Source organism: Cricetulus griseus, chromosome 6 (genome assembly GCF_003668045.3).
Source record: "Cricetulus griseus strain 17A/GY chromosome 6, alternate assembly CriGri-PICRH-1.0, whole genome shotgun sequence".
Lineage (NCBI taxonomy): Eukaryota > Metazoa > Chordata > Mammalia > Rodentia > Cricetidae > Cricetulus > Cricetulus griseus.
The window spans coordinates 104943092-104969720 of record NC_048599.1 but is presented as its reverse complement, the minus strand read 5'-3'; the positions used below and the strand labels follow the sequence as shown (position 1 = coordinate 104969720).

Sequence of the window (26629 nt, the reverse complement as noted above, 5' to 3'; positions counted from 1 at the left end):
TGTATTCAAATACATTATGATGCCTCAAACTTACTTCATTTAGAGGATTACCAGTGTCCCCCAAACTTTGTTTACTAGGAAACTATTTCTTCTTTCAGTCTCTATCAATAGAATACCTTAAATAAAGTGGCTAGCACTTTATTTAACTGGTCCCCATGTCCTATGTCAGAGATCCATGTATTACACAGCCTTTTGTAAACCCTGCTGAGGCCCTGGCTAAGAAATATATTCTGCAACTGGACATTGCAATCCTTGACTTAACAAATGCTCTTGAAATGATCATTTTCCATTTTCTTAGTTTCAGCTGTTTGTACTCTAAGTCTGAGAGAGACCTCTCTCTTGTGAAAAGTACATAGAGGCTGTCCAGGGTTCCTACCCATTTTGACAGCCAGTTTTGTCTCCATCCAAAATGCTTGGAAATGATGAGCTGAAAATCTTGAGCAAGAAGAGTAGGACATCGCTCTTCAAAGTCTTAAGCAATAATAATCACTCCTTAGATTTGGTAAAGGGATGAAAGGCAATAATTGCCCTTAGACATTCAAAAGTGGCAGCTTCAGACGTGAAAGTGCATGTTCTGAAGGTTTCCTAGTTACTGATTACACTTCTTAGCTAGTGCTGTGTGTTACACTGATTGATGTCTCTCCACTTAGAAATGCCTCCTGCCTCCTCCCCATCAATCTAATTCATTCTTGTCCCCTCCATCCTGGCTCAGGCCATGCCAACTCCAGGAAGTCCTCCATGAATAGAGATCTCTAGCAATGTACCCCGATTGTACTGTTTGGCACACTGTAGCTTGCCTACAAATGCTGAGATGACAGGCATGCACCGCCTTGCCTAGTGTTTGTTGTTTTCTTCCTAAGTATATAAGCAAACACCAGATTTTACTGTTACCTATGCTCCCCTGGTCCTTCCATATTTCCAATTAGATTTATTGTAGGTGCTTGAGGATTTTAACACTATAGGATAGTGTTAAAAATGAGATTAGAATAGAACATCTCCACCAGGTGTCACAGTGTGTGCCTGTAGTCCTTGTAGTCCGGACGCTGAGCCTGGAAGATCGAGACCTTTGAGGTCAGTTTGGTTTTTGTAAAGGACCCTTGCTTAAAAACAAGCAAGCAAATCCAAAGAAAAGACAACTTGGGGTTGAGGAGATGGTTCATTTGGCAAAGTTCCTGCCTCAAAATACATGAGGACCCAAGTTTGAATCTCTAGCGCTCACACAAAAGTGAGCACATAGCAAACATCCAGTGCTGGAACAGTGTCAGGATGGGAAAGGTGGTTACTTAGCTGTCATTGACCAGCCTGTCTACCAGTCAGTGAGCTCCAGTTCACCAAAAGATCTCTCTAAAAACATAAGATGGAGAAGACTTGTGGAAAGCACCTAAGGTTGACCTCTGGCCTCTATACATGTGCGCACAACACACTTATGAATATGTAATACACCCCTATGCACACATGCACAAATAGAAAACCTTGATCCTTATAGCTATGAAACCCTGTATTTCTGTTTTTGTTTGCATCGTTCTTTCGTGACAGGATCTTGAGTAGTCCAGGCTGACCTGGGAGTCACTACCATTCTGAAAATGACCTTGAACTTATAATGTTCTTTCCTTCTCCTCCCAAATGCTGAGATGACAGGCATGCACCGCCTTGCCTAGTGTTTGTTATTTGTTTTCTTCCTAAGTATATAAGCAAACACCAGATTTTACTGTTACCTATGCTCCCCTGGTCCTTCCATCTTTCCAATTAAATTTATTGTAGGTGCTTGAGGATAAACATCATAATTGTTCTTGCATTAGTGTATTTCATCTAATTCTGGTGCGGAGTAATAAATGTTTGCTGAGTAAAGGGAATGAGATGATGTCCTATTGTCTAGAAGACAGAGCCTTTGCCTCTGTCAATAGAACAATTGCCTTTCAGACTTGGGCTTTGCCCCTGTGGGAACAAGGTATGCAGGGCTGTTTGCAAAGTAAGGCTATGCTTTCAAGGTCTTCTTGTCCTTCCCCTAAAAATCCTCCCTGTGCAGCTGGATGTGTCACCGTGCTGTTTAGCATTCCTCCCAGGCACACTCAGTGTCTCTTCTGTTGATCCCGTGGTGTGGTGTTCCACCCACTCCAGTCTTCCTGAGAAGACTAACTCATTGTCTTCCAGGGCGTTGTGCCCACCATCTCTTAGATTCCTGTGTTGCTGTCTTCCTCACCGCTTCTCTCTCTTTTCTATCCAGGCCTTTCTCGTACCCACTCTGTGATGTAAAGCAAGATCTTCTCCAGTACAGCCAGCTGAAGATCTTGTCACTTGCTGGAAGCCCTGCTTTGTGGGTAGATGCTAACACTGTGTGATAGGATAGACATCCTACCATCAACTGCTAGGGGCACGCTTTCTAAGGCTACCCAAAAACTCTGTCTGCAGGCATCTCTTGATGGCCTCCCCTGAGTATCTGTCCCAGGGAGGAAGCTGGAGGTGCAGTCTGCTCACTGCCCATGTCATGTGTGGTCAACTCTTTTATGCTGTCACTTAGTCCATGTTTGGCTTTGCCCATGAGTCTCTGCCTGTGAAGCATTGGCAACAGTTACCTGGCAAGGAAGGCTTCCCTTTTTTACCTTCTCTAAAAGAAATATATTTTTAGTGTGTGTGTGTGTGTGTGTGTGTGTGTGTGTGTGTGTGTGTGTGTGTGTTTATATGCAAGCGAGGCCAGAGAGGATATTGGATTCCCAGGGCTGGAATTGTAGGTGGTGGAGAACCATCTAATGTGGGTGCTGTAATTAGAACTTGGGTCCTCTGCAAGGGTAACTGTTGAGCCATTGGGTAGATCCTGGGCTACCATCCTACCCCATTCTGAGGACCCCGGTCTGTCTGTCTTCACCAGCCCCCAGGAGACACATGGCTATTTTATTTTAGGGGTTTTTATGTATTATACTTCAGCCAGGAGGGAAGAATATCACCAAATTGCCAACCAAATAGCCCTCTTGAGTTCCTTCTTTTCTCAGCAAACAGTGACTCAAATGACAGTCACACAGACACATGAATATACATGGAATCCAGGGAGGACTGCTCACGAGAAGACAAGAGCTGTCTCTTGTGAATGTGTGCTCTGATTTCGTATTGTTGCTAGGAAAAAATAATAGGCTATACAAACCACCCTGGACTGATAAAAGTCAAATGATTGATTTCTCCTGTGGCAAGGTGGAGGTGGTATTTATAGTCTTGTGGGCATCCGTCTGGATATGCTCTGGGTGCGGTTGGCTTTTCTAGCTGCAAGCTCCGGTTCTAGCATCTCTCATGCCATCCTCAAATGGACTGACCCAGGAAAGTCACCGAGTCCTTCGGGACTAGAAGGTGAGGGATGGGAAAGTGTTTTGAAGTGAAAATTGCTAAGCTTGAAGCTCTGTGTAAATCTGACTACTGGGGACAGCTGTGGAGGACTCTGCTTAAATGCTCTGTCAAAGATGCTCAGGGGGTCCTGACTGCTTACCGCTTATCAGGGCTTTGGGCTGTCGCTGGCATGCCTCTGTGGGGGAAAGCACAGCTGTCAGTGACACTGAGTGGGCAGAAGGGCATTCCATATTTATCCTGAATCTCCAGTGTTAGCTGGAGTCTGAAAGACGCTGAAACTTCCTCCTCTGACTCAGGGCAGCTACTTGGAATGGAAGAATGATGGTAACTGGAGTAGCATTCATCAGATTCCATTTCACAGGAGGTTTCTGTGTGTCAAAACCATCTTAGTGAGGAGCATGCAGCAACAGGGATCGAATTACTGTTTGCTTTAGTTAGGTCATTGAGTCCAAAAGAGAAAGCCAGTCCCCAGGTGTGTTTCTACGCAATCTCCTGCAGAGGCATTTAAATGGAACCTGACGTTTACCATCTTGATTGGACTTTTTGTTCCCCCTCTGCTTAATTCCATCACAATTCTTTAGAATGACTAGTGCTAGTCACTTCCTGTTCTGGGGCTTCACTGCTCTCTCAGAAAACATTAGAAACCAATGGCTGGGCTTTTCCTTTCTTTCCTTACAAGCTCCTAGACAACCCCTCCCCCGAGCACCACACACCACCAAATGAGAACATCTCCATGAGATTAGTTGAGGCGATAGATCTTAATCCTATATGCTCCTAAGATAAACGTCCTTCCCTTGAAAATGCTTTTCTGTAATGAAAAATAAGATGGAAATTTTTCTAAGCAGTCTGTTTTTCCAATGTTATAAATACTTCACAGCAAATAGAGGGTAAAAATTGGTTGAGCTTTTAATATTTACTTACGACAATCTGAAGTAGATTTCTGATGTTTTAACTAATTCAATTAATAGTATTTTTCCATTCTCTGGTACATATCTCAAAGGAAAGAGCTGTGCTGTGTGGGGTTAATGACCAAGTGTATCTTCCGGCTCCTCTCTCCTATATTCCCAGGGAAAGAGAACGTCAAATGTTACGCTTTTGAACTATTTGTTGATTTTTTGCAAACAGGTGTCTTATTAAAGATTTTGAAAATCGACCTTCGGTTACCCATCTTCTGGACCACCCATTCATTAAGGGAGCTCAAGGCAATGTTTTGTTCCTGCAAAAACGGCTGGCCAAGCTTCTCCAAGACCAGAAGCACCTGAACCCTGTTGCTAAAACCAGGTACAGTTCTGTGCATTGCTCTGGCATCCTCCTCTGGGTATTTAGGAAGAGGGTGTGGCTGCGCTTTTATTTGTTCCACATTTTAATTGGTAACAACCACACCCTAGTGTTTTTTCAGAGGTTTTTGTTGTTGTTTTTCGAGACAGGGTTTCTCTGTGTAGCCCTGGATGCCCTGGAACTCACTCTGTAGACCAGGCTGTCCTCAAACTCACAGAGACCCACCTGCTTCTGCCTCCCTAGTGCTGGGACTAAAGGTGTGGGCCACCACTGCCTGACTTTGGAGTTTCATTTGTATATCTTTAAGCATGCCCCATGGATGATTAGGCACGATTCAAAAACTGCCTATCCAGATTCCTGTGACTAATTTCTCAAATGTCTGAAGTCTCATTGTCCCCATGTTCAGTTAGCGTTCATTAAAAAGGTAGTTACATTTAGTACAAATGCAACTTCAAAACAGCCATGGCTGAAACTGTGTGAAAAGTCCTGACCCGGCTAGTGGAGAGCAGGGAACAGACATGGATGCTACGAACAGGCCGTGGAAAGAGTATGTGCTAAATGAGCTTTGAGCCCAATCTCTCTTTAGTTTTAAAAAATCTGCAGTTATTCTAGCTTTCTTTTTCATATATTTTGTCTATGCTATCTAAAGCAACCAGGCTCCCTTCTACATGGCTGTAGTCCCTGCCCCCTACTCCTGACTCTTAAAAGGCAGATTTTTTTAAATATTTATTTTTAGGGAATGAGAGGAAGTCTTTAAAACTCTATTCTGGGTGTATCTCTAAGAAACAGATCTTTGATTTCTGTCCAGAGGGTGGCACAATTTCTCTTTAAGAAAAAATAATAATTGCAAACAAACCTCCTCTGCCCAGCAATTGGTTTTTATATCTGGCTGGAATGCAGATAAGCACCAGACCAGTATTATTAAAAAAGACATTCAAATACGAGAGGTGAAGACAATAAAACAGCGCAAGTCAGTGCTGGACATATCCCTGTATTCTGTAGAAAACCATTTATAAACCAAAAGCAAAAGCCAGGCTTGCCAGAGATGGAATTTCAAGGTGACTGTGTTGTGCTGATTTTCTCTGTTGTCACAGGTTTCTGCTTAGGATAATGCAAAACAAACATTTTCCTATTGGTTCCCCATCCCAGGGCCATTTCTGTGTCTGTGTCTGGGGACAGGGCAGAGAGACACAGACATTCTTGTGACTTGGTTCCTTTTGAGGCAGTAGGAACTCGTGCTTAAGGCCTGGGAGCCAAAACCCCCTTTCCTTTAGCTTCTGTCCATGAGCTTCCTCCATATTCACACACCCCACCAAAATGAAGACAAAATCCAACTAGGTGAACTAGGCCTAAGGAAACTCAGCCCTTAAGGGTTGAGGTCAGACCCAACTTCTCCTGTCCAGTTTGATCAGAGAGAGGTCCCTTATTGTGATGGCTTCTAAGATGGCTACCAGACTTACCAATCACGGCACCGCTGTCCCAGTTTGCTTGTCTGGCTCTACATTCTCATTTTAAACACTCCCCCCCCTTACAAAATAGTGATTCCATGCATGCTCAGATCCTTGATCTAATTTCTCTTTCTCTTTGCCAGTTCTTCTGATGTCAAAAGCCTGGTAGGTGGCAAAGCTTCTTACCGTCCTTGTAATCTCCGGTTTCATTCTGCCATAGTTTGTGTTCCTTTGAACAGTCATTTAAAAAAAAAATACAACTTCACAAAGGGACCACAGTGTAATTGACACTTACTCTGCCATGACTCCCTGTTAGCAACTGGCAAGGTGATGGCTATATAGATGTTTCCTGAACCCACGTAGAAAAGCTCTCAGCTGTCATTTGCGACTAGCGAGCTAATCTATCTAAAGCTGTGAGTTTTCAGTAAAGGTGGAGAAAACAAAGACTAACAGAGAGGAGAGCACAGATGAATGAGAAATATCCCTCTCATTTCTCTGCAACGGATACCCACATAGCAGGCAGGGCAATCTGATGTTTAAAACCACCAGTTCTGCCAGATATGGGCAGTAGCTCAGCCTCTTGCTGGAAAAGTTCTTTAATGTTTTCTTCTTCTGAAGTTTCTTCTATAGAATGGGGATTATTTTGATGGTGGATTGAATCTACACATAAAAGGCTAGGGATGGTTCCAGCCACAGTGTTAACCATCAACAAATGTTGGTAGTAGGAAAAAAATGGCTGTTCATTGTCTGTTTGGAGTCCTATACGTCTTTATAACACTACAGTCTTGGGAATTTTATTGCTCTGATGAAACACTATTACCCCAGCCAACTTGGGGAGGAAAGGGCTTATTTTGCTTACTCCTCATTATCACTGTTCATCATCAGAGGCTCTAAAGGCAGGAACTCAAACAGGGAAGGAACGTGGCAGCTGGAGCTGATGGGGAGGACATGGAGGAGTGCTGTTTACTGGCTTGCTCCTCCTGGCTTGCTTAGCCTGCTTCCTTACAGCATCCATAACCACCAGCTCAGGGGTGGTACCACTCACCTGCCACTCAGCCTGCTGACCCTCCATCAGCTACTAATTAAGAAAATTCCCTCCATACTTGCCCACAGTCCAATCCTATGGAGGCATTTTCTCAGTTGAGGTTCCCTTCTCTTAGATGATTCTAGTTTATGCCCATTTGACATAAAACTAGCCAGTACAACTACCTTTCTCTTGCCTTTCATCTGTGAAAAATCCATCTCTTTAATTTATCAGAGAAGATCATAAAAATAAATAATAAGGGAGCACTGATGGTTAAAAATATTGATTTCTCTTACTCAAAATCAAATTTATTCATTTATTTATAGAGACATTTACATGTGTAGGTGTCAGCCCTAAGCTGAGCAGAGGAACTACAAAGGCAAACCAGACAGGTTCCTGACTAAGTGTCCCATAGACAAGAATCAGATAAAACAGTGGTTCTCAATCTGTGGGTTGTGACCCTTTGGCAAACATCTATCTCCAAAAATATTTACATTATGATTCATAACAGTAGCAAAATCACAGTTACAAAGTAGCAATGAAAATAATATTATGGTTGGGGGTCACCAAAACATGAAGAACTGTACTAAAGGATCGCAGTATTTGGAAGGTTGAGAACCACTGACATAAGAGCAGAAGTGTCAGGATAAGGAAAGCCTGAGGACTGTGACAGGAGCATTCAAACACAGCCATGATTTTTCAGAAGCACAAAAGGCCTGGGTGCAAGGTGGCTGAATGATTCTCCAGTGCTGTCAAGTTCGTTGTTGGTTCAGAGAGGCACGAAGAACCCTCAAGACAGCATGACACCAAAGGCTCCAGCGAATGGGCAGTCTCCACCATCGCCTTCCCCTGCTGTAGTCTTCAGTGACTTTTGACCATGAGGTGCAGGACAGGGAAAGCAGATTTGGAGGTTTGCTCCAGGCCAGAGCCAGGCTTTAGTCGTGTGATGGGACAGCAAGGGCAAGGCACGAGGATCCTATAGGAGAGTGAAGACAGTGGTTTAGTAACTCGGAGACAGAATTCAGTCAGCGCCTGGCAGTTGGCACAAAGAAAGAGAGCAGGTTCAGTGAAGTATGGTGGACAGAGGGCTGAGGAACTGAGCTCCTGGGAGCTTTTGAGAGGAACTTAGAAACAAGACAGGACTGTGTTCATGGAGAACTTCCGTGCGAGAGAAATACACATTTATAAAGCGCTGGCACGTTGAGGACCCCTCAGGTAAGAGGTAAGAAGCAGTAACAGAAGCAGCAGAAAGCGAAAGGAGTCAAGTGTTGAGGAGGAGCGGTAGGAGGGGTGTGCGAATGATACACAGGAAGACTGGTTAGGGAGAATAAGGTTGAAAAGGCAGAGGGGTCTAGAGTCCCAGGCACGGTGATCAAGTGGTGTTGAATTTGGCTTAGGGCTGACACCACTTATGCTCACTTGCAGCAGCCTCATTCTCTCCTAGTTGACTCTGTAATTCCTACTGCCACTTGGAAATGGCAGACACTACTGAGAGGCTGCCTGGGAACCCATAATCCTCCCTTCCCCATCTCAGAGACCCTAAGCAATCAGGGACCAGAGGACACATTCCATGTGGTGGACACTCATTAACCAAAGAACCTCACCTTTGCCCTCTCCCCTACTGCTCAGGAAGCAGCCTGACTGTGAGCAAGTACTATGGGGTACTCCCCAGTTTCTTCTGTGAAACCTACAAGAAGGAACCCCTAACTTTTCCTTGTAAGCCTGAATTCTTCTCAGAGCCCATATCATGCTCTCTACCAACTCTCCTTATACATCTCTTACTCAAAAGGACACTCTGCCCTAACCCTTGAATATCATCAATACCAAGGACTCTTAGCAGGTAGAAGGTAGTGCAATGTCAAGATTCCATGGTGAAGCTACGCATTAGTGGTGCACACCTTTAATTCCAGCACTCAGGAGGCAGAGGCAGGTGGATCTCTGTAAGTCTGAGACCAGCCTGGTGTACAGAGCAAGTTCCAGGACAGGTTCCAAAGCTACACAGAGAAACCCTATCTCAAAAAACAAAACAAAACAAAAAAGGCATACTATGTGTGGAGGAGGCCTTGAGATGTGAGGCCCATCTTAGCTCTCATGGGTGTAAACAGTTGTTCTTCTAAATGCAGCAGCTTTATGGAAAGCCAGAGCTTGAGGCAATGCTGTTTCACTACCTACACACCCAGATCTATAGCTACATTTAGCTTTAGGCTTCTACCTATACAGTCCTTTGGGGATGTATAACTGAGATTTGGTCAGGGTCCATCCACGATATTGATGATCACACACAGCACTTCAAGGGAATTTAAGTTTTCCCAATAACTTACAGTTTTGTCATAGCATACATCTGATTTAGGCACAACAGTCAAGAATCCAAGATATACACTCTCTCAAAGGAGGTAAGAACATCTCAGCAACAATAGACAACCATTGAAGGCTCCTGCATCTCTTAATTTCTCAGGGATGCTTTTAAACAATTTTTCTTTTTTGATGACACCAGTCCCTATTTCTCTGGCCTTCAAAATGTCTTCTTTCCAAAACCCTTTTTGCAAATCCATGAATTTATTACTATCACCCAGTATGTGGCCTCTCCACTAAAGACCAGAGCAGTAGACTTGCAAACATAGGCTTTATCACTTCACAAGAGTCATTAGAAGAGAAAATCACTGTCTGGGATGTGATGGAGGCAGGGAAGGCCATGGGTATCTGCATTGTGACCATGAACTCAGCTGTGAGTTTCAGAAAAATGACAAGTTCTGGTGTGTCTTGCCCCTGCAGGTGGCTAGGGGCTTGCTGAGATGACAAATGTTAAACCATCAAATGCCAAAGGTCTACTCTAAGTATTATTTGCTGGGAGAATTTAGTAACAGTTATTTTTTCCCTGTTATGCTTAATGGCTTTTGGATTTACTCTTGTAATTTGCCTGAGGCTGATTAAAACAATGACTTCAGTTGTTCTGATTTCTTTCCAACCTGCAGTGGTGACCTTTAAAATATAGATTTCTCACTACTCACCTGCCAAGCTTTTCCCACTCAGTCTTGTTTTTTCCTCCTTCTACTGGCAAACATGTATGTGCATATACACACATGTATGTACACTGAATATCCCATGTGTCCATGGGCTCCTGGTGCTCATGTAAATGAAAACCTCCTGCATGGTCACATAAAATACCAAGTATGTTCCCTACATAGAAGCTAAATATCTTCCTATTTCCCCGACAGAGAAGAAATAAATCTGTACCTTGATATAATTAGTATTACCACCCCTTCTTGCCCCGCTGTGAGAATGAACTATAGTTAATTTTCTGCTTTTTATCACTTACCCTTGCTGCTGTCTGGGGAAAGTAGGAATGTTATCAAATACTGTTTAATATGATTGATAATACAATGTCAATTGATTAGAATTATATCAAAATTGCATAGGTGAAAAATGGGCAGTTACTATAACGATTTCACACAAACAGTTTTCTAGTTTTAAGTCTACATGTTTGCTTGAGATCTACAAGTTATTTGGGTCAACATAGATCAAGGAGCCATGGACTCTGAACTCAACTGGTATCTAGTCTGTATTTGACTCACAATAGAAACAATAGAATAGAGTCCCGTGTGTGAGCTGTGGTGGTTTGTCTCCTACTCATTGTGTGATTGTAGAGTTATAGTCAAATAAGATGGTTTGTCCTCTTTTACCCTGAATCAGAGGGTATACTAAAGTGGAAGCAAGTTGGATGGACTTCTTGACATCACAGACTGGTGTAACTCCATTCTAGTCTTGAGTAATGCTTTCCTTACTGTTTGGAACCACTGACTGTGGTGAGAAGGTAATGGGCTCTGGGCTCTGTCCACGACTAAGGAGGCCTTGGATCACCATCTTGGAACCTGGGTCCTGTTCCTCATCTCATCTCTCCTTTATCCCTGGCCCTGCTTTTCCTCTATCTCTAACTGCCATCATTACCTCCTTTAAACATGGAATCTGGTAGACATGTTAGTCTTTCTTTAATCCTTCTATTTCTACCTTGGAGGAAAGGAAGGTCTGTGATCTGTAAATGGAGGAACAAGGCCAGAAATGATCGTCATGATACATTTGCCAAAGGCCCACTGTCTAGAAATGTGGCTCTCAACCTTCCTGACACTGCAACCCTTTAATACAGCTCCTCATGTTGTGGTGACCCCCAACCATAAAATTATTTTTGTTGCTGCTTCATAACTATAATTTTGCTACTGGTAAAAATCAGAATGTAAATATCTGATATGCAGGATATCTGATATGTGACCCTTGTTGTTCGATCCCCAAAGGGGTTGCAACCCACAGGTTGAGAAGGGCTGGTCTAATGATTGTAGTGAATGGTGTGTGCCTAGGTTATCAGGTGAGAGAGTCTGTTCCCTTCACATTCTTGGGTCATGATTTAGAGCACTTCTTTCTGTAATTTTTACTACTGTTATGAATCTGATAAGCAGGATATATTGTGTGTGACCCTTGTGAAAGGGTCATTCAACACCCAAAGAGGTTGAAACCGCAGGTCTAATAACTCACAAATACAGTGTGGCTAGGTTATCAGGTGAGAGAGTCTGTTCCCTTCACATTCGTGGGTCATGATTTAGAGTGCTTCTTTCTATCACTTACCTAAGGGTAAGAACACATCTGCCTCCCCTGAGTCCATTTGTACCCATCTACATGGAGTCTCTGTTTGGAAACAGGAAGCTAAGGGGTTAAAGATGTACTTTGAGGGAAATGTACACACAGGACCAGCCTCTCAAAGAGATGGGACTATTAAAGAGCATCACCCCAAAATTTCTTCACTGCAACACAGGCAGAGAGAGTAAACTATAATCTTAACCACTTTGGTGTTCTCAAAAGCCCCCCTACATATGACCTGGGCTAAAGACAGCCCATAAAAGCCATCATCTGCTCTACACATGTCCATCTTTTTCTTAAGAATCTCAGCCCCTGTCTCTGGCTCTGTCTATTCCCCAGCTCCTTGGATTTGGTGGTTCAGACTTGCCCAAATTTCTACCTTACGACATGAATTTCATCCTTGATTCCTGAAACCTGAAGTCTGCCTGACTGCATCCTACTGCCTCTACTGCATGCAGCCCAAACCTAGACCACACAGCTTTCCCTCTTAACCACAAACCCCAAAGTCCACATGCCTCATAAATACAAGTAGGAAATACAGAAAAAGGCAGAATAGACTGGAGGAGTTTCAGAATGTCTTCTGAGCCATTTAAGCTGTACCTTACCCCAGCACACTCCTCTTAGAAGATGGTTCCAGCCATTGCTCTGTGCACACAGCTTACTCAGCACTGCAGAGCACACAGTGCAGGAACCTAAGTGCTCATCTGGAACACATAATATTTCTGTGTACACAAAGTATGTTAAAAGTAGAAGTAGTGGACAGCATGCCTTGTATGATAAAAAAATACAAATCTATGCATTACCATATACCTTTATTTAATAAAATGTCTTTTACTATTACCCATCATTTATATGTATTTATTTATCTAAGCTTCTGGATACTCAACTGGGTTGGGGACCCTGTAAGCATCACAGCTGGCAGGGACACAGGGAAACAAACCTCCTGAGGTGAGCAGTGAAACTGGAGTGCCTTTAGCAGGCACTGGGTCTCACCTCCCAGTTTCTCTTACACATTGAAGCACAGTAAAACTTCTAAAAGAGGTTTACACGTGACAATTATCACAACATAGCTACATAGGAACTCTCTTGCAAATTAGCAAAGCATCTATGGTCTTTACGATAGGAATCAGTTCTATTGACTGATGGACAGTGCTCAGGGTAAGGGCTTAAGGAGAAAGGATTTAATAAGCATAGGGATAGATTCTGTCAGTAGATGATGTAGAGTACATGGGACTTCTCTCATTAGAATGGGTTCTATTCACTGAGAGCCTAAGCTCAGGATGAGGAACTAAACAATGCTTAGGCTATTGGTGGATTCAGGAAGGCTGGCTCCATAAAATAGCATAGGATCACCAGGTTGTCAGACAACATCCACTCCATCCTTCTGGGTGGACAGAAGGAGAAAATAAAGACCTATAGAGAAAATAAAGACCTGTGTGTTTCTTCCTATGGAGAAAATAAAGACCTGTGTGTTTAACAAGCCTGGTTCCTCCCATGCTTTCTCTAAAATGTGCCTCCACATTACATGACACAAGTATTTTGGTCGGTTGTTGTTGTTGTTTTGTTTTAAGACATGGTTTGTCTGCGTACTGCTGACTGTCCTGGAGCTCACTCTGGAGACCAGGCTGACCTCAAACTCACAGAGCTCCGCCTGTCTCTGCCTCCCAACTACTAGGATTTAAGGCCTGGACTACCACCTCTTGGTAGAACCCGAGTTTTTTGTTTGTTTTGGTTTTTTGAGACAGAGTTTTTCTATAGAGTTGGAGCCTGTCCTGGGGAAAAAAAAAACAAGTATTTTTAAGTTGAAGATCTGTAATTTTTATGTTAAACAAGGGATTATTTGGCAAAAAAAATTGTTAGTAGATGCTGTTCTTAAGTTGTGGCACTAGGTGGCGCATGAGAGTTTTGGAAGATCTGAGTTTGTAGTTACTGATGAGAAAAAAACATTAAAGAAAACAGAAAAATACAATTAAACCAAATTTAATTTTGTTGATTTTAAATAAAAGTAGAGAAACATAATACTTTTTATGTTTGTCTAAAGTCTAGGATTTTTTTTTTAAAAAAGAAATAAGCATTGGAATCAGTGTTTTTAACTCTCCGGACCCCTCACGAGGGTAAGGAAGCAGGCATCCTTCATAGAGGGACACTAACTGGAGAGGGCAAATAGAGCTACTGGAGTGTGTGTGTGTGTGTGTGTGTGTGTGTGTGTGTGTGTGTGTGTGTGTGTGTGTGTGTCTAAGTGAGCATGTATATGGTATGGTATGCATGTAGATGTGTGTATGAATGTGCGTCTGTGTGTGAGTATGCATTTATGTGTGCATGTGCATCGTGAGCTTGCATGTGTGAGTGTGTGTCTCGTTGAACGAGTGGAATGATCTTTATCAGTGCAGGAATATCTTGCATCAACACCAACTTCTAGATTGCCGACTACAATCTTGAACAAATCTATCTCTAAGGATTAAATTGCCCATCAGCAGGAGAGGCGGTCACACAGTGCTAATAACAGCAATTAAAATACCTTTTTCGAGTTGCTTTGTCTAAATCTTTGTGGGGAGATTTCAATGAGATTCCAGCTCATCGGCATGATTCTTGGAGGTTATATGTATGAGACAGACAGACAGATTTACTGTTGTAGCTACAGAAAATCTGCTGCTGGCTTGGAAAAATACCCATTTGGATCCTGGTGGTGTCTGACTGTGTCTGTGCACACGGAGAATCAACTTTTGCTAGAATCTATTTATGTGAGATTGCAACCCAAGGTTTACCAGTGCTTTCCTCTTTAGCTGCCTGCAAAAACATCATCTAGCATGAAGGGCATCCTTTGTGCAGTCCAGGCTAGCAGTGGTGGGAGGGAAGCACCCCTAGGAAGCACGCTGGTTTGCCAGGGTCTCAAATTCCTACGTCTTTCCCCATCTGCCTGTGAACATTCACTTCCCAGCACCCTTAGGCAGCTGTTCAAGGTCCACCCTGAGTATTCAGTTGCCAGCAGGTAGAGGCACAGGTGGGAGGTGTTTGCTCCACTTTAACAGAATCAGTTCTGTGGGCAATGTCTGCATAACACACACGTGCCTCATGCCCTTGGAGGCCAGAAGAGGGCATAAGATCCCCTGGAACTGGAGTTACAGACAGTTGTGAGCTGCCATGTGGCGCTGGGAATGTAACCAGGGTTCTCTGCAAGAGCAGCCGATGATCTTAACTCACAAGACTCTTGCTAACTTTCTTTGTCAAATGGTTTACTTCACACAATTACCAGGCATAAGCAAGGAAAGAGGTAAGCTGGCTGCAGTCAATAGAATGATAATTCAGTTATTATATTAAAAAGTTGAGGGTTTTTTTTTTCATGTTGAACTTTAAGGGGAAAAATCCCCAGGCTTATATAGCTATTTGGGGCAGACATATGCATGCTCCTGGTATTTTATTTAGTAAAATGTAAAGCAAGAATACAGATGGATGCTCTTAGTGACTGAAAATTAGCATCCCCTACCCCATTTCCCTTTTTTGATACAAGGTCTCTTTGTAACCCAGTCTGGCTGGGAGCTCCTTATGCAGCCCAAAATAGTCTTGAACTCCTGGTCCCCTCGCTTCAGCCTCCCAACTGTTGGGTTTATACCTGTGTATCACCACACCTGACTAAAAAAATAAACTTTAAACCAACTTGATTTCTTTATCTTCAAAAAGAAATTTTATTTATTTTTGAGACAGTGTCTCTTTCTGTAACCCTGGCTGTCCTGGAACTCACTATGTAGACCAGGTTGGCCTCCAACAGAGATTTGCCTGCCTCTGCCTCCTGAGTGCTAGGATTGAAAGCATGCACCACACATTTTATTCTTTCAAATTATGTGTATGTATGGGTCTGTGCACATGATTGCTGGTGCCTGTAGGGGCCAGATATATCAGAGTCCCTAGAGCTGGAGTTTGCAGGCATGTGTGAGCTGCCTACTGTGAACATGGGTGCTGGGAATCAAACTCAGGTCTTCTGGAAAATCAGCACACTCTTAATCACGGAGCTATCTTGACAGCTCCCGGTTTGGTTTCTCTTTGATGTCACCTACGCATAAAGACAGAGACAAAGAAAATGTTCTGATTAGCCACTTGGGTTACTGATTTGATTAGATTAAATAAAATGAAGCCCCAGTTTTTTGTTAGACTTTTGCAATCAAACTGGCCCCAGTACCGGACATGACTAACACGCTTCATATGAACCTTCTAACCTGAAACTACCCGTGATGGGGACTGGGAAGGGAGGATTTGGGTAGCTGACTCAAAGGTGTCTTACTACCTACTTCCTCTGTGTGTGTAATAAGGAGGAGAGTACACGTGAAGATTCCATGATTGTTGTGCAGTACCACACAGCAAAACACCAGGCAGAGCCAGCTGTGGGGCCCAGGGAGACAGAACTGCATCAGATGGTGATACCCTTTAAACTGTGATGATACTGGGGATATGGCACCACCAGGGAAGCAGCGATACTACCCACCAGTGAACTTACAGGACGTAGGAGGGCATTTACAGGTGTAATTTAATGACATTCTAAGTAATGAAAGGAGTTATACAAACTGTCGATTCCAAATTTTGATAAGGACCTTAAATAGTACCTGTTGCATTTTGAAACCTCATTTGAAGTTTTATACCCAAGATTGTATATGCTTTCACAGCCACCTGTGGTACAGATAGACTAGTCATGAGTGATTCCATTTATAGGTGAAGAGGGCTGAGTTGCTGCTGCTAAGGGATTTTCTGAGTGTCTCACTCATGATCCCAACTCTGAGACAGGGGCCAGAGCTTTTGCCCTGTAGGCCAACGCTTTCCCCCATGAGTATCATAATTTTACATAGGTAATTATGGGAATGCCTACTTAAATTAATTTTATTACTTAAAGAATTACACTTGGGCTAGGATGTGACTCAGTTGGTAGTATGTTTTTTATGACATTTACAAAGCCCTGCATTTGATTGCCAGAACCAGGCAAACTGGATGGGGTGGTGTATGCTTGCAAGGTCCTCATCTATTAACACAGTGAGTCCCAAGAGATCAGCCCGGGATACATGAGACCTCGCTAACAAACAAATAAGCAAAAGCCAAGACCAAGTGTACTTTGGAATACCAAAGGGGATTTTTTACTTATTGTAATTTAATTTTCAGAATACTTGATAAGCAATGCCCCGCAATAGGCAGTTATAAGTATGGGTCTGAGAAGATGACTCAGCGGGTAAAAGCACTTGCCACAGAAGGCCAGTGACATGTATTCAATCCCTAGGACCTAGGTAGAAGAAGAGAACTGGCTACTGAAGATTGCCTTCAGGCTTCCACGAGGGCATGCAGACACACTTGTGGATGAACAAGTGCACACATGCATAAATAAATGTTAACAAAACAAAACAGATGATGTTGGATAAAAAACACATTTGTTAAGTAAAAGACCCAGAATATCAATTTTTATAATCAAACATGCATAACCGATGTGTTGCCCATAGATGCCTGTATGCATTTAGCCAACATTTAGGAACAGGCTGAGAGCATGTCTCCAGAGTGTGGTCACCTCAAGGGAGGAGTTGTTCTGGGGAAAGTCACAAAAGGGATTTTGAAACAAGGTAAAATGGAAAACACAGTCAACTCTTTGGTGCTTACAACATTATTCTTTGAAAATTAGTTTTTTTTTAAAAAAGGTATCAAAAAGTTTGGGTGCTGGCAGTCAGGACGGGGACGCTGGGAGAAGGAAGGTACAACAGCTGTAACTCAGTGAAGTCTTTGCTTCAACAGGATGTAGAATGGTGTAAATGAGAGCTCTTGCGGCTTAGTTTCGGGATTTTGGCTCCTTTTATATGAAGCACCGCACTTGGGCAGACCTTGTACCACACTGAGCAGGGAAAAAAATAAATGCACAAGTTATCTCCTGAAAGTGCTGCAGCTGGAATTTAGGAAAGAAAAAGAGTATGTTTGGTGGGTCCACTTGGTAAAGCTCTCCACTGTGGTGGAATACAGACTTCCCTTGATGGTGCTACAGGCAGAGCGCGGCATCTAGACGGGCTTTGCTCTCACTGTCCCTGAGGTTGCTGCATGTGTCACGTGCTGACTTTTCAAGTGAGCCGACCTCATCGCAGCATGTGCTGTCTGGATGTTGATACTCTCTTCATGTTTCCAGGCATGAAAGGATGCATACCAGAAGACCCTATCGAGTGGAGGATGCTGACAAATACTGCCTTGAGGGTGACTTGGTCAATCTGGAGGTCCTGGATGAGGTACTGAATACTTAGTAGACAGCTCTCATGGATAGCTTGTGTTTCACATAGATGGCCTCCTGTCTTTTCTCTGGACATTCTTTTAAAGTCATTCAAAAATTTAATTGTTTGGTTAGCTGTGGAGTGAAGCTCAAGGGACACTCCATTCTGCGTCTATGACCCTCTGTGTGCTCATTTATAGCTTTGGAATGATGAAGGAAAAAAATCCTAGCAAATCCCCTATATCACAGGTCTGACCAATGAAGCCCACCAACTTAAATTTGTTTTCTATTTAATAAAAAAAATGCCCTTTACACTGAAGACAGTTGTTTGTTCTTTACAAGGAGACATTTCCTTCACAGAGACAGGTGGAGTTATTATAGTTCATGTTTGAAATCTGAAAACTATAATTCTTCATTCGTGATGCTTACATTTGCTTGGGCTTCTAGTTAAGTTGGGCCTGCGTCTGTAGAATCTACTGCTGGGGTGCCAACACCTCAGTCACTGACATGTAACACCACAGTTCAATTCTATATTCCCACAATCAAGACTTTAAGTGTAACTTTTGAGAAATGAACTTACTAGGGCTGGCAAGACGGCTCAGCTGTTAATAGGAAGAGCAATTGCTACTCTTCGAGATGCTCCCAAGTTGGGCTCAGGGAATCTGTCCCATGCAGTTAAATCTAATTATAAATAGAACCTTCTGATTGGACAAAGTCTGCCCTCAGCCCAGTCACAACTGAAAGCTTCCTTGGCTATCTCGATGACTGTTAGCAACTCTTCCCCCCCCCCCCAGACATGGTTTCTGTGTGTATCTTTGGAGCCTGTCCTGGCACTGGCTCTGGACACCAGGCTGGCCTTAAACTCACAGAGATCTGCCTGCCTCTGCCTCCCGAGTGCTGGGATTAAAGGCGTGCACCACCACAACGCCCGGCTGTCAGCAACTCTTAATTCTTTCAGCACATCCTTACTATTGCGTCTTTTCAAGGCATCTGTCATTTTAGAGACTTAGAATCATCAAGAGCATTAAGATTTGAATGGGTTGCTTTAATCTTTTTAGACTAAAATGTGTAAGGAGCTCATTACTACTCTCAGCATCTCTGCCTCGACTGATTATGCTCCTCAAGGCTGTTTCTCCTCCTCTTAGGACACAATTATCTACTGGCTGCAGAAGCGGTATGCAGACGGGTTGATCTACACCTATGTTGGAGATATTCTAATTGCCTTAAACCCCTTCCAGACTCTAAGCATATACTCTCCACAGGTGAGGACCGCTTTAAAAGCATGTTTTGTTCATTTGTGGGTGATTAAAAATCACAAGGCTAGGGCTGAAGATGTAGCTCAGTGGTAAAGCAATTGCTTAGTATGTAATCCAGCACTGGAAAAAGAAAATCAAACATGCAAACAAAATGAAGTAGTGTTAAAACCATGTAGCACACGCCTTTAATCCCAGCACTCGGAAGGCAGAGGCAGGCAGATCTCTGTGAGTTTGAGGCCAGTCTGGTCTCCAGAGTGAGTGCCAGGATAGACTCCAAAGCTACACAGAAAAACCCTGTCTTGAAAAAACAAAACCAAAAAACCAAAAAACCAAAAAACCAAAACCAAACCAAAACAAAACAAAAATCCATGTAGCTCATCTCCTGCCATGGGACTGATATTTCGAACTGTAGACAACAATTGAACATAAATGGGGTTTTATCTTAGGGAGAAACTTCTTAAAGCAAGCAGCAATAAAAGTTAACAATTATTGAATGATTGCTACATGCCAAGCTCTGGGCTGGGTCACTTCTTATCGCCTTATGCGATGGGAAAGCTGTAAATACTCTGCCCCTTCAGTAGAGGAATAGGCAGAGGAGGGTAGTTAGTGCCCCTTATCTGAGAACAGGGGTGAAAACAGGCCTGCAGATCCCTGAGTCTTCCAGAAGCAGCGAGTCCCCTAAAGTGAAAAGCCTTGCTTTTCTGGGTAATAGGTAGTGAAAGTGTTAGATGGTCCAGTGGGGCACTTGAAGGGTTGCATTTTTGCTCCAGTTTTCCAGGCTCTATCATGGGGTGAAGCGTGCCTCAAATCCCCCCCACATATTTGCATCAGCTGACAACGCATATCAGTGTTTGGTGACTTCCAGCAAAGACCAGGTAAGGACTCGCCTCCCTCTTCTGCCAGCTCACAAGGTAGAACATGGTTCATGTGCCACTTCTGTTTGGACCTGTGGTTGCTGAGGCTAGCCTGAGGAAATGGGAAATGGAATTGCAGTACAGGGGAACTGGAAGCCTGAGAAGGAGAAAACCCTTTTGACATTCATAACACATCGGGAACACTCATTTTCTCTCATGAGGCACAATAAAGACATTTCTAATATGGACGTAATGAGGACATAGAGCAGCCACAACCTGATTATATGCAATGTCTGTAATAAAAATGGGATATATAATGGCATAAATGAAATTTCCTCCTATTAATATCTCAGAATCTTTATGACTGGGCCTGTGCATGTACTCCCAGAATGCCTGGCCCTATGTCATCTAGTTGCTGGGAAACTTGATGGGCTAGGGTCAAGACTGATAAAATTTAAGCTCAATGTGAAACACAAACTTAACTCATAAATTTTAATTACCTAAACTTCTAACTCACAGCATGGCTAATCCTACCTTTGACCCCACCTCCATTTTGCTAGACTTATTTTCTTTTACTTCTGTATTATATAAACAAATAGAGGTAGCCTAATTTGGCAAGACAATTTTATGAGAGCTTACTCTGTATGCATTTCCAGAGACCAAAGAAGTCTAAACTTTTGGGTCTGTTGAGGGTAGACAAAATTATTAACAGTGTGCATTAGTGACTTTTCTGTTGATAAAATACCATGGCCAAGGAAACTTCCAGAAGGAAGGATTTCTTTGGCTTCCAGTTCCAGAGGCATAAGAGTCTGTCATGGTGGGAAAGCGTGGCAGCAAGCGTGACCGCTGGTGTAGCAACTGAGTGTGCTCAACTTGAACTGCAAACACAAAGCAAACAGAGCAAACTAGAAGCAGGTGGAGCACTTTTACTCTCCAAGATCCCCAGTGACACACACCCTCTAGCAAGGCCATGCCTCCTAAACCTCCCCAATAGCACCACCAACTAGGGACTGAGTGTTCAAATGCCCTAAACCATGAGGGACATTTCTCACTCAAACCACTGCACAATAAAATTCACAGAACAGAGGTTTCCTGACATTAGAGATGACCATCTTTGCATTAGTAGATTTACAAACTGTCCACAGATTCCCCAGGGAGGAAAGAAGCGGACAGAGAGAACATGACTTTCAAGCTAAAAAGCTTGCCTGCTATAGGTTTTGTTTTTATCTTTTTCTCCCCCCCCAACCCCATTTTGTTTCTGACACCAAATTTTGTGTTTTCCAACACTAAACAGCTTTTTCAGGGTGTCCTACAATTCAGTGTAGTCCTGACGTACTCTGGGGTTAGCACAGGCCCCCCACAAGTTATAGGTTAACTTCAAAAAAAATGCCCACATGTCAGAGGCCAGCCACAAATGGAGTACCCAGGATCCCCACACTCCTGGCAAGCAAAGTACAAGTTCAGGGGTTCCAACAATCCTCTCTCAGGCTGGTTAACTCACTAGAACAACTCAAAGGATTAAGGAGAACACTCAATTTGTCTTTATTGGCATATTAGGGTACAACCCAGGGCAGCCACGTGGGAGAGCTGCATGGAACAGATGGAGGGAGGAGCACGTAGGATCCCGCCTTTCTCCCCGAGCACTTTCCCCAGGACCTTCAGTAGTACATCACTCCTAAACTCACCGAATCTCATTTGTTTAAGAGGTTTTATAACTCGGGGTACTGGCTGCTCTTTCAGAGGACTCAAGTTCAATTCCCAGCACCCACATGGCAGTTCACACTGTCTGTAACCCCAGTTCAAGGGAATATGACACCCTCACACAGCCATATATACACAGGCAAAACACCAGTACACATATGATAAGAATAAATAAATCATTCAAAATTTGTATAACTCAGGGAATAAGACTGGGATGAAAATAGTGAAAGTATGTAATACACTTAAAAAAATTATCTTTGAAATCCAATTCTATGTGCAAAAAATATGTGCTAACACAGGGCCTGAGGAGTTCAGGTAGTAGCACACAGAAAGTAGTCCGCTCATGTCTCCTGTATAGCTGGCCCTGGATTCTGTACCCTTTCTAATATGCTAGTAAACACAAACTGTTACTCTAGTGAGTTAGCTAGCTGCTATGGTCCCTAGCCAAGCAATACAGTAATAGCTACTTTTCCAAATACTTTTACTTTTTGATTGAACATTGCCCACTTGGAATTCATTCAGCAGATAAATCTGAATGTAGATACAACGGCCTGTGTATAGGATTATTCATTGCAATATAGTTTATAATAGGAATAGACCAAACGACCTACAAGGATCAATTAAGAACAGCACCATCAGACAATGGTGTATCTATACTACACAATGACAAGCAGCTGTCCCAGCTCTTCATATCCTGGATAGCGCAGTGAAAAGTGGAGGACTGGTGTGGAGGACATTATGTGGACAAACCACAACCAAATGCACAGGTTGCTTCTGTGTAGTAATTTGTCGGATGCCTCCCTGACTCTACTTTCTGTGTCAGTGCATTGTCATCAGCGGAGAAAGTGGATCAGGGAAGACAGAGAGCGCCCACCTCATCGTTCAGCATCTGACTTTCTTGGGAAAGGTATGGGCCAACCAGATTCTGTATCGTGGCTTGAAGCCCCTGCAGAACCAACTGTATATTCCACAGAAGATGGGGGTACTATATTCTTCTTCTTCTTTTTAAAATCGGGAACCACATAAGAACATTTTATCTTTGTTGTGTTGCCTCCTGATAGCTGGGCTCTTAAGATGCCAGCATGCTGTCCTTACTTCATGTAGTGAGAAAAATAATACCAACATGGATTTACTAGATTGTGGGCAAATTAATCATTTTGTGTGTTTTCAGTGTAATAAAAACATTGGGTTGCTAAGTGGGAGAAGTGACTAGACACTGAGTGAAAGCCCCTGGGGTGATTAGGAAAATGGCAAATGGCTTGATCTAGGGGGGAGGGGTTGGTCCTGCCTCAACTTGATATTCCAGGCTTTGTTTACTCCTCCATGGGAGGCCTTACCCTGTCTGAGAAGGAGGTGAGAGGGGGAGAGAGGAGGGAAGGGAGGGGAAAATGTGCTTGGTATATAAAATGAATTAAAAACTTAAAAAAGAGTTAAAAAAATAACAACTTAAATTAAAACATCAAAAAAAGAAAGGAAGGAAGGAAGGAAGAAAAAGAAAGAAAGAAAAATGAAAATAGCAAATGGAATCCACTGGGCAACAATTAAGGAAAAGGAAAATTGTAGCCTGGATAAGGACACGGAAGGAAGGATTGCAAAATTACTCTGGGAACAGCCTATACTTGGCATTAGTGCATCACGCGACTAGGGTTTGAGGACTCCTTTATTAGAATCGAGGCTTACTGAAGAGCATAGTGGAAAAGATAGAGGATGTCTGTATTTGGAATGCTTTCTAAACTGCTAAGCAGTAAACACCTGTCAAGGATTTTCTATGCAATGTGTTCAGACTTTCAAACTGCCACCGAATCTGACTGATGGCACCTGGTGACTCCTTCATCAGGGTGACACTAACTTTCCCAAAGTGGGCTTCTTAGTAAAGGAGCATGGGTGATGTGTGTGTGTGTGTGTGTGTGTGTGTGTGTGTGTGTGTGTGTGTGTGTGTGTGTGTGTGTGTGTGTGGTGCCTGGAGACATTATTGGAATGTCTCTGCTTCCTAAGATTTCTCTTAACTGCAGTCTGTTCCCTCCAGGCCAACAATCAGACCTTACGTCAGAAAATTCTCCAAGTGAACTCCTTGGTGGAAGCCTTCGGGAATGCCTGCACGGCCATCAATGACAACTCCAGCCGGTTTGGAAAGTACCTGGAAATGATGTTCACACCAACTGGAGCTGTGATGGGGGCAAGAATCTCCGAGTACCTCCTTGAAAAATCCAGAGTTATAAAGCAGGCAGCGTGGGTGCACTTGTATTTGTTTTTGCTATGCCAATATAAACTTGGAGGATTCAGGAATCTTAATGGTCCCATCTCCCCTTATCATTTAGTCTCCCTCGATTTTTTAAGCAAAGGATCAGTGGTAGTTAACATGTTGGTTTTTTTAAGACTTACTTTTGTCTTGTGTTCATGGCTGTTTTACTTGCATGTGTGTTTGGTCACTGTATGAGTGCCTGTTAAGGTGAGAGAGCAGAGGATGAAAGTTAGTTAAATCCTTGGAGCTGGAGTTACCAATGGTTGTAAGTTGTCATGTGCGGCCTGGAAACTGAACTCAAAGCAAGAGCAGCCAGTGCTCTTAACAGCTGAGCCACCTTTCTAGTCCTCTTTGGGAACTTTTGGTTTTGTATTGTTGTTGTTTGTTTTACCTAAAAGGCATTAAGGAGAGAGTACAAAGGGCTTGGGGGAGGGCTTTATGAGTGGTATATCTGTTTCTCTTGAGTTGGTTGTATGAGGTAGAATTTAACAATAATTAATTTGCACATACCTTAAAATCCATTTTATTAGCCAGATGGTGGTGGTGCATGACTTTAATCCCAACAGGAGGCAGAGGCAGGTAGATCTCTGAGCTCAAGAACACCTGGTCTACAGAGTGAGTTCCAGGACATCCAGGGTAACACAGAGACGTTATAAGGGTAACCCTGCCTTGAAAAAAAAAAAAACAATTCACCGTATTCCTAAATGTCTATAAAAAAACTGAGAATATTGCACAAATATTTCTTTCAATTGGGAGAGAATGCAATTAGACTATATATTAATTACTTTCCTTTTGCTGTGATAGACTACTGTGATTGAAAAGCTTGGGAGAGGAAGGGTTTGCTTTATCTTACAGTTCCAGTGGGGATACAGTCCATCAAGACTGGGAAAGATGATAACAGGGGCAGGAGGCTGGCCAATCACATTCATCAACACACAGGAAACCAAGAGTGAGAACAGGAAGTCTGGTCAGGCGGTCAAACCTCAAAGCCTGTTCCAAGTGATGTACTCCCTCCAGAAGGACTCCACTGCCTAAAGGTTTCATAACCTTATCAGACAGTGCCACCAACTGGGGAGCTAGTGTTCAAATATACAAGCCTATGAAGGACATTATTCAAACTACAAGGCTTTGTTTTAGGGAAAGCATTACAACTGGGTGGTGGTGGTGCATGCCTTTAATCCCAGCACTTGGGAAGCAAAGGCAGAGGCAGGTAGATCTCTGTGAGTTTGAGGCCAGCCTGGTCTACAGAGTCAGTTCCAGCACAGCCAGGGCTACTCAGCGAAACCCTGTGGGGGGGGCATATGGGACAGAGAAAAACATTATAGTAATCAGTAATAGTCATCAACAGCATGTTGTTCTTGGCTTGACACTGATTCTGACACTCTGACGTTGGGCCGGTTACTGAGTGTTTCTGAGCCTCATTTGTGAAATGGAAATGCTACCAGCAATGGCCTCATGGGTTTGCTGGGAAGATTGACAAGTCCACCTGTATAAAATTATCAAAAGAATGTGTGATATGGTTCATGTTAACAGTGTTAGCCACTCTTCTTCTTAGTGGTTTTGATTACTACAGGACACCAGTGTTTCTGGTGAATGCCTGCTATGTGACAGTAATGTGCTCTCTGCAGGGACTGCCAGAGTAAACAGGCAGTCAAAGTCCTCATGTCCAGAGTTTGGAGTGGGTATGTGAGGTGGTGATGGTGGGGAGCAGGGGTGAGAGGACCACAAGTGTCACATGAATAAATAAACAGAGCAGATGTGGTCAGTGCGCTGAAGCCATAGTGCTTCTGAGTAAGTGCTGAAGCTATAGTGCTTCTGAGTAAGTGCTACGAAGATAAAACGGACCAAGAGGAGAACACAGAATCTGGTTTAGGAAAAGGAGTTATATGGGGTTCATGAGGAAAGAGGGGTTCTATTTGTGGCAAGACACCATGACCAAAAGCAACTTGGGGAGGGAAGGATCTCTTTCATTTACACTTTGACCTCACAGTCCAACATCAAAGGAAGTCAGGATGGGAAGCAAGCAGGACAGACACCTGGAGGGAGGAGCTGATGCAGAAGCCATGGAGGAGTGCTGCTTGCTAGTTTGCTCCCATGGTTTGCTCAGCCTGCTTTCTTACACCAAATGCACCACAGGACAATCTGGTAGGAGCATTTCTCCAATTGAGGTTCTCTTTTCCTAAATAACCCTGTCTTGTGTCAAGTTGATGTGAAACTAGCTGGTACATCTGGGGTCCATAAGGAAATATGGGTCCCCTGGATTTAGGACATTTGATCTGAGATCTGTGGATCACTTAGGAGTTAGCCAACAAAATGGAGACAGGAGTGTGGAGAAAAAGAGAGTTAGATGAAACAAGAGGGGAGCTTGGCATGAGGCCTTTAAAGGAAACAATCATGGGGCTGTGATAAAGAATAATACTGGGGATGGAAATCACTATGCCACATCCAGGGAAATAACCCTACAGCGAAGCCACAAAGCCTGAAGCTTGAGCAGGAGTTGTGAGGAGTTGTAGACAGAAGGGAAACAGGGAGAGAGAAGTCTGCACACAGGAGCTCAGAAAACTGTCTTACACTTGCCCAGCCTCTGAAAGGCTATTTATTCAATGTCCATTTGTCAGACCTTCAGATGACCTCATCTGGAGGTGGG

At 43.2% G+C, this 26629-nt stretch overlaps 1 protein-coding gene across 1 annotated transcript in view; it reads left to right on the top strand.

Moving 5' to 3' along the window:
* The window catches only part of Myo3b (myosin IIIB), a 338238-nt gene that overhangs the window by 118108 nt on the left and 193501 nt on the right, over positions 1-26629 (top strand). The window contains exons 8-13 of the mRNA XM_035446507.1: positions 4459-4614; positions 17852-17948; positions 19075-19191; positions 19956-20060; positions 22564-22647; positions 23767-23969. Of these exons, the coding sequence (XP_035302398.1) occupies positions 4459-4614; positions 17852-17948; positions 19075-19191; positions 19956-20060; positions 22564-22647; positions 23767-23969 (762 nt within the window). The remainder of the gene's footprint in view (positions 1-4458; positions 4615-17851; positions 17949-19074; positions 19192-19955; positions 20061-22563; positions 22648-23766; positions 23970-26629) is intronic.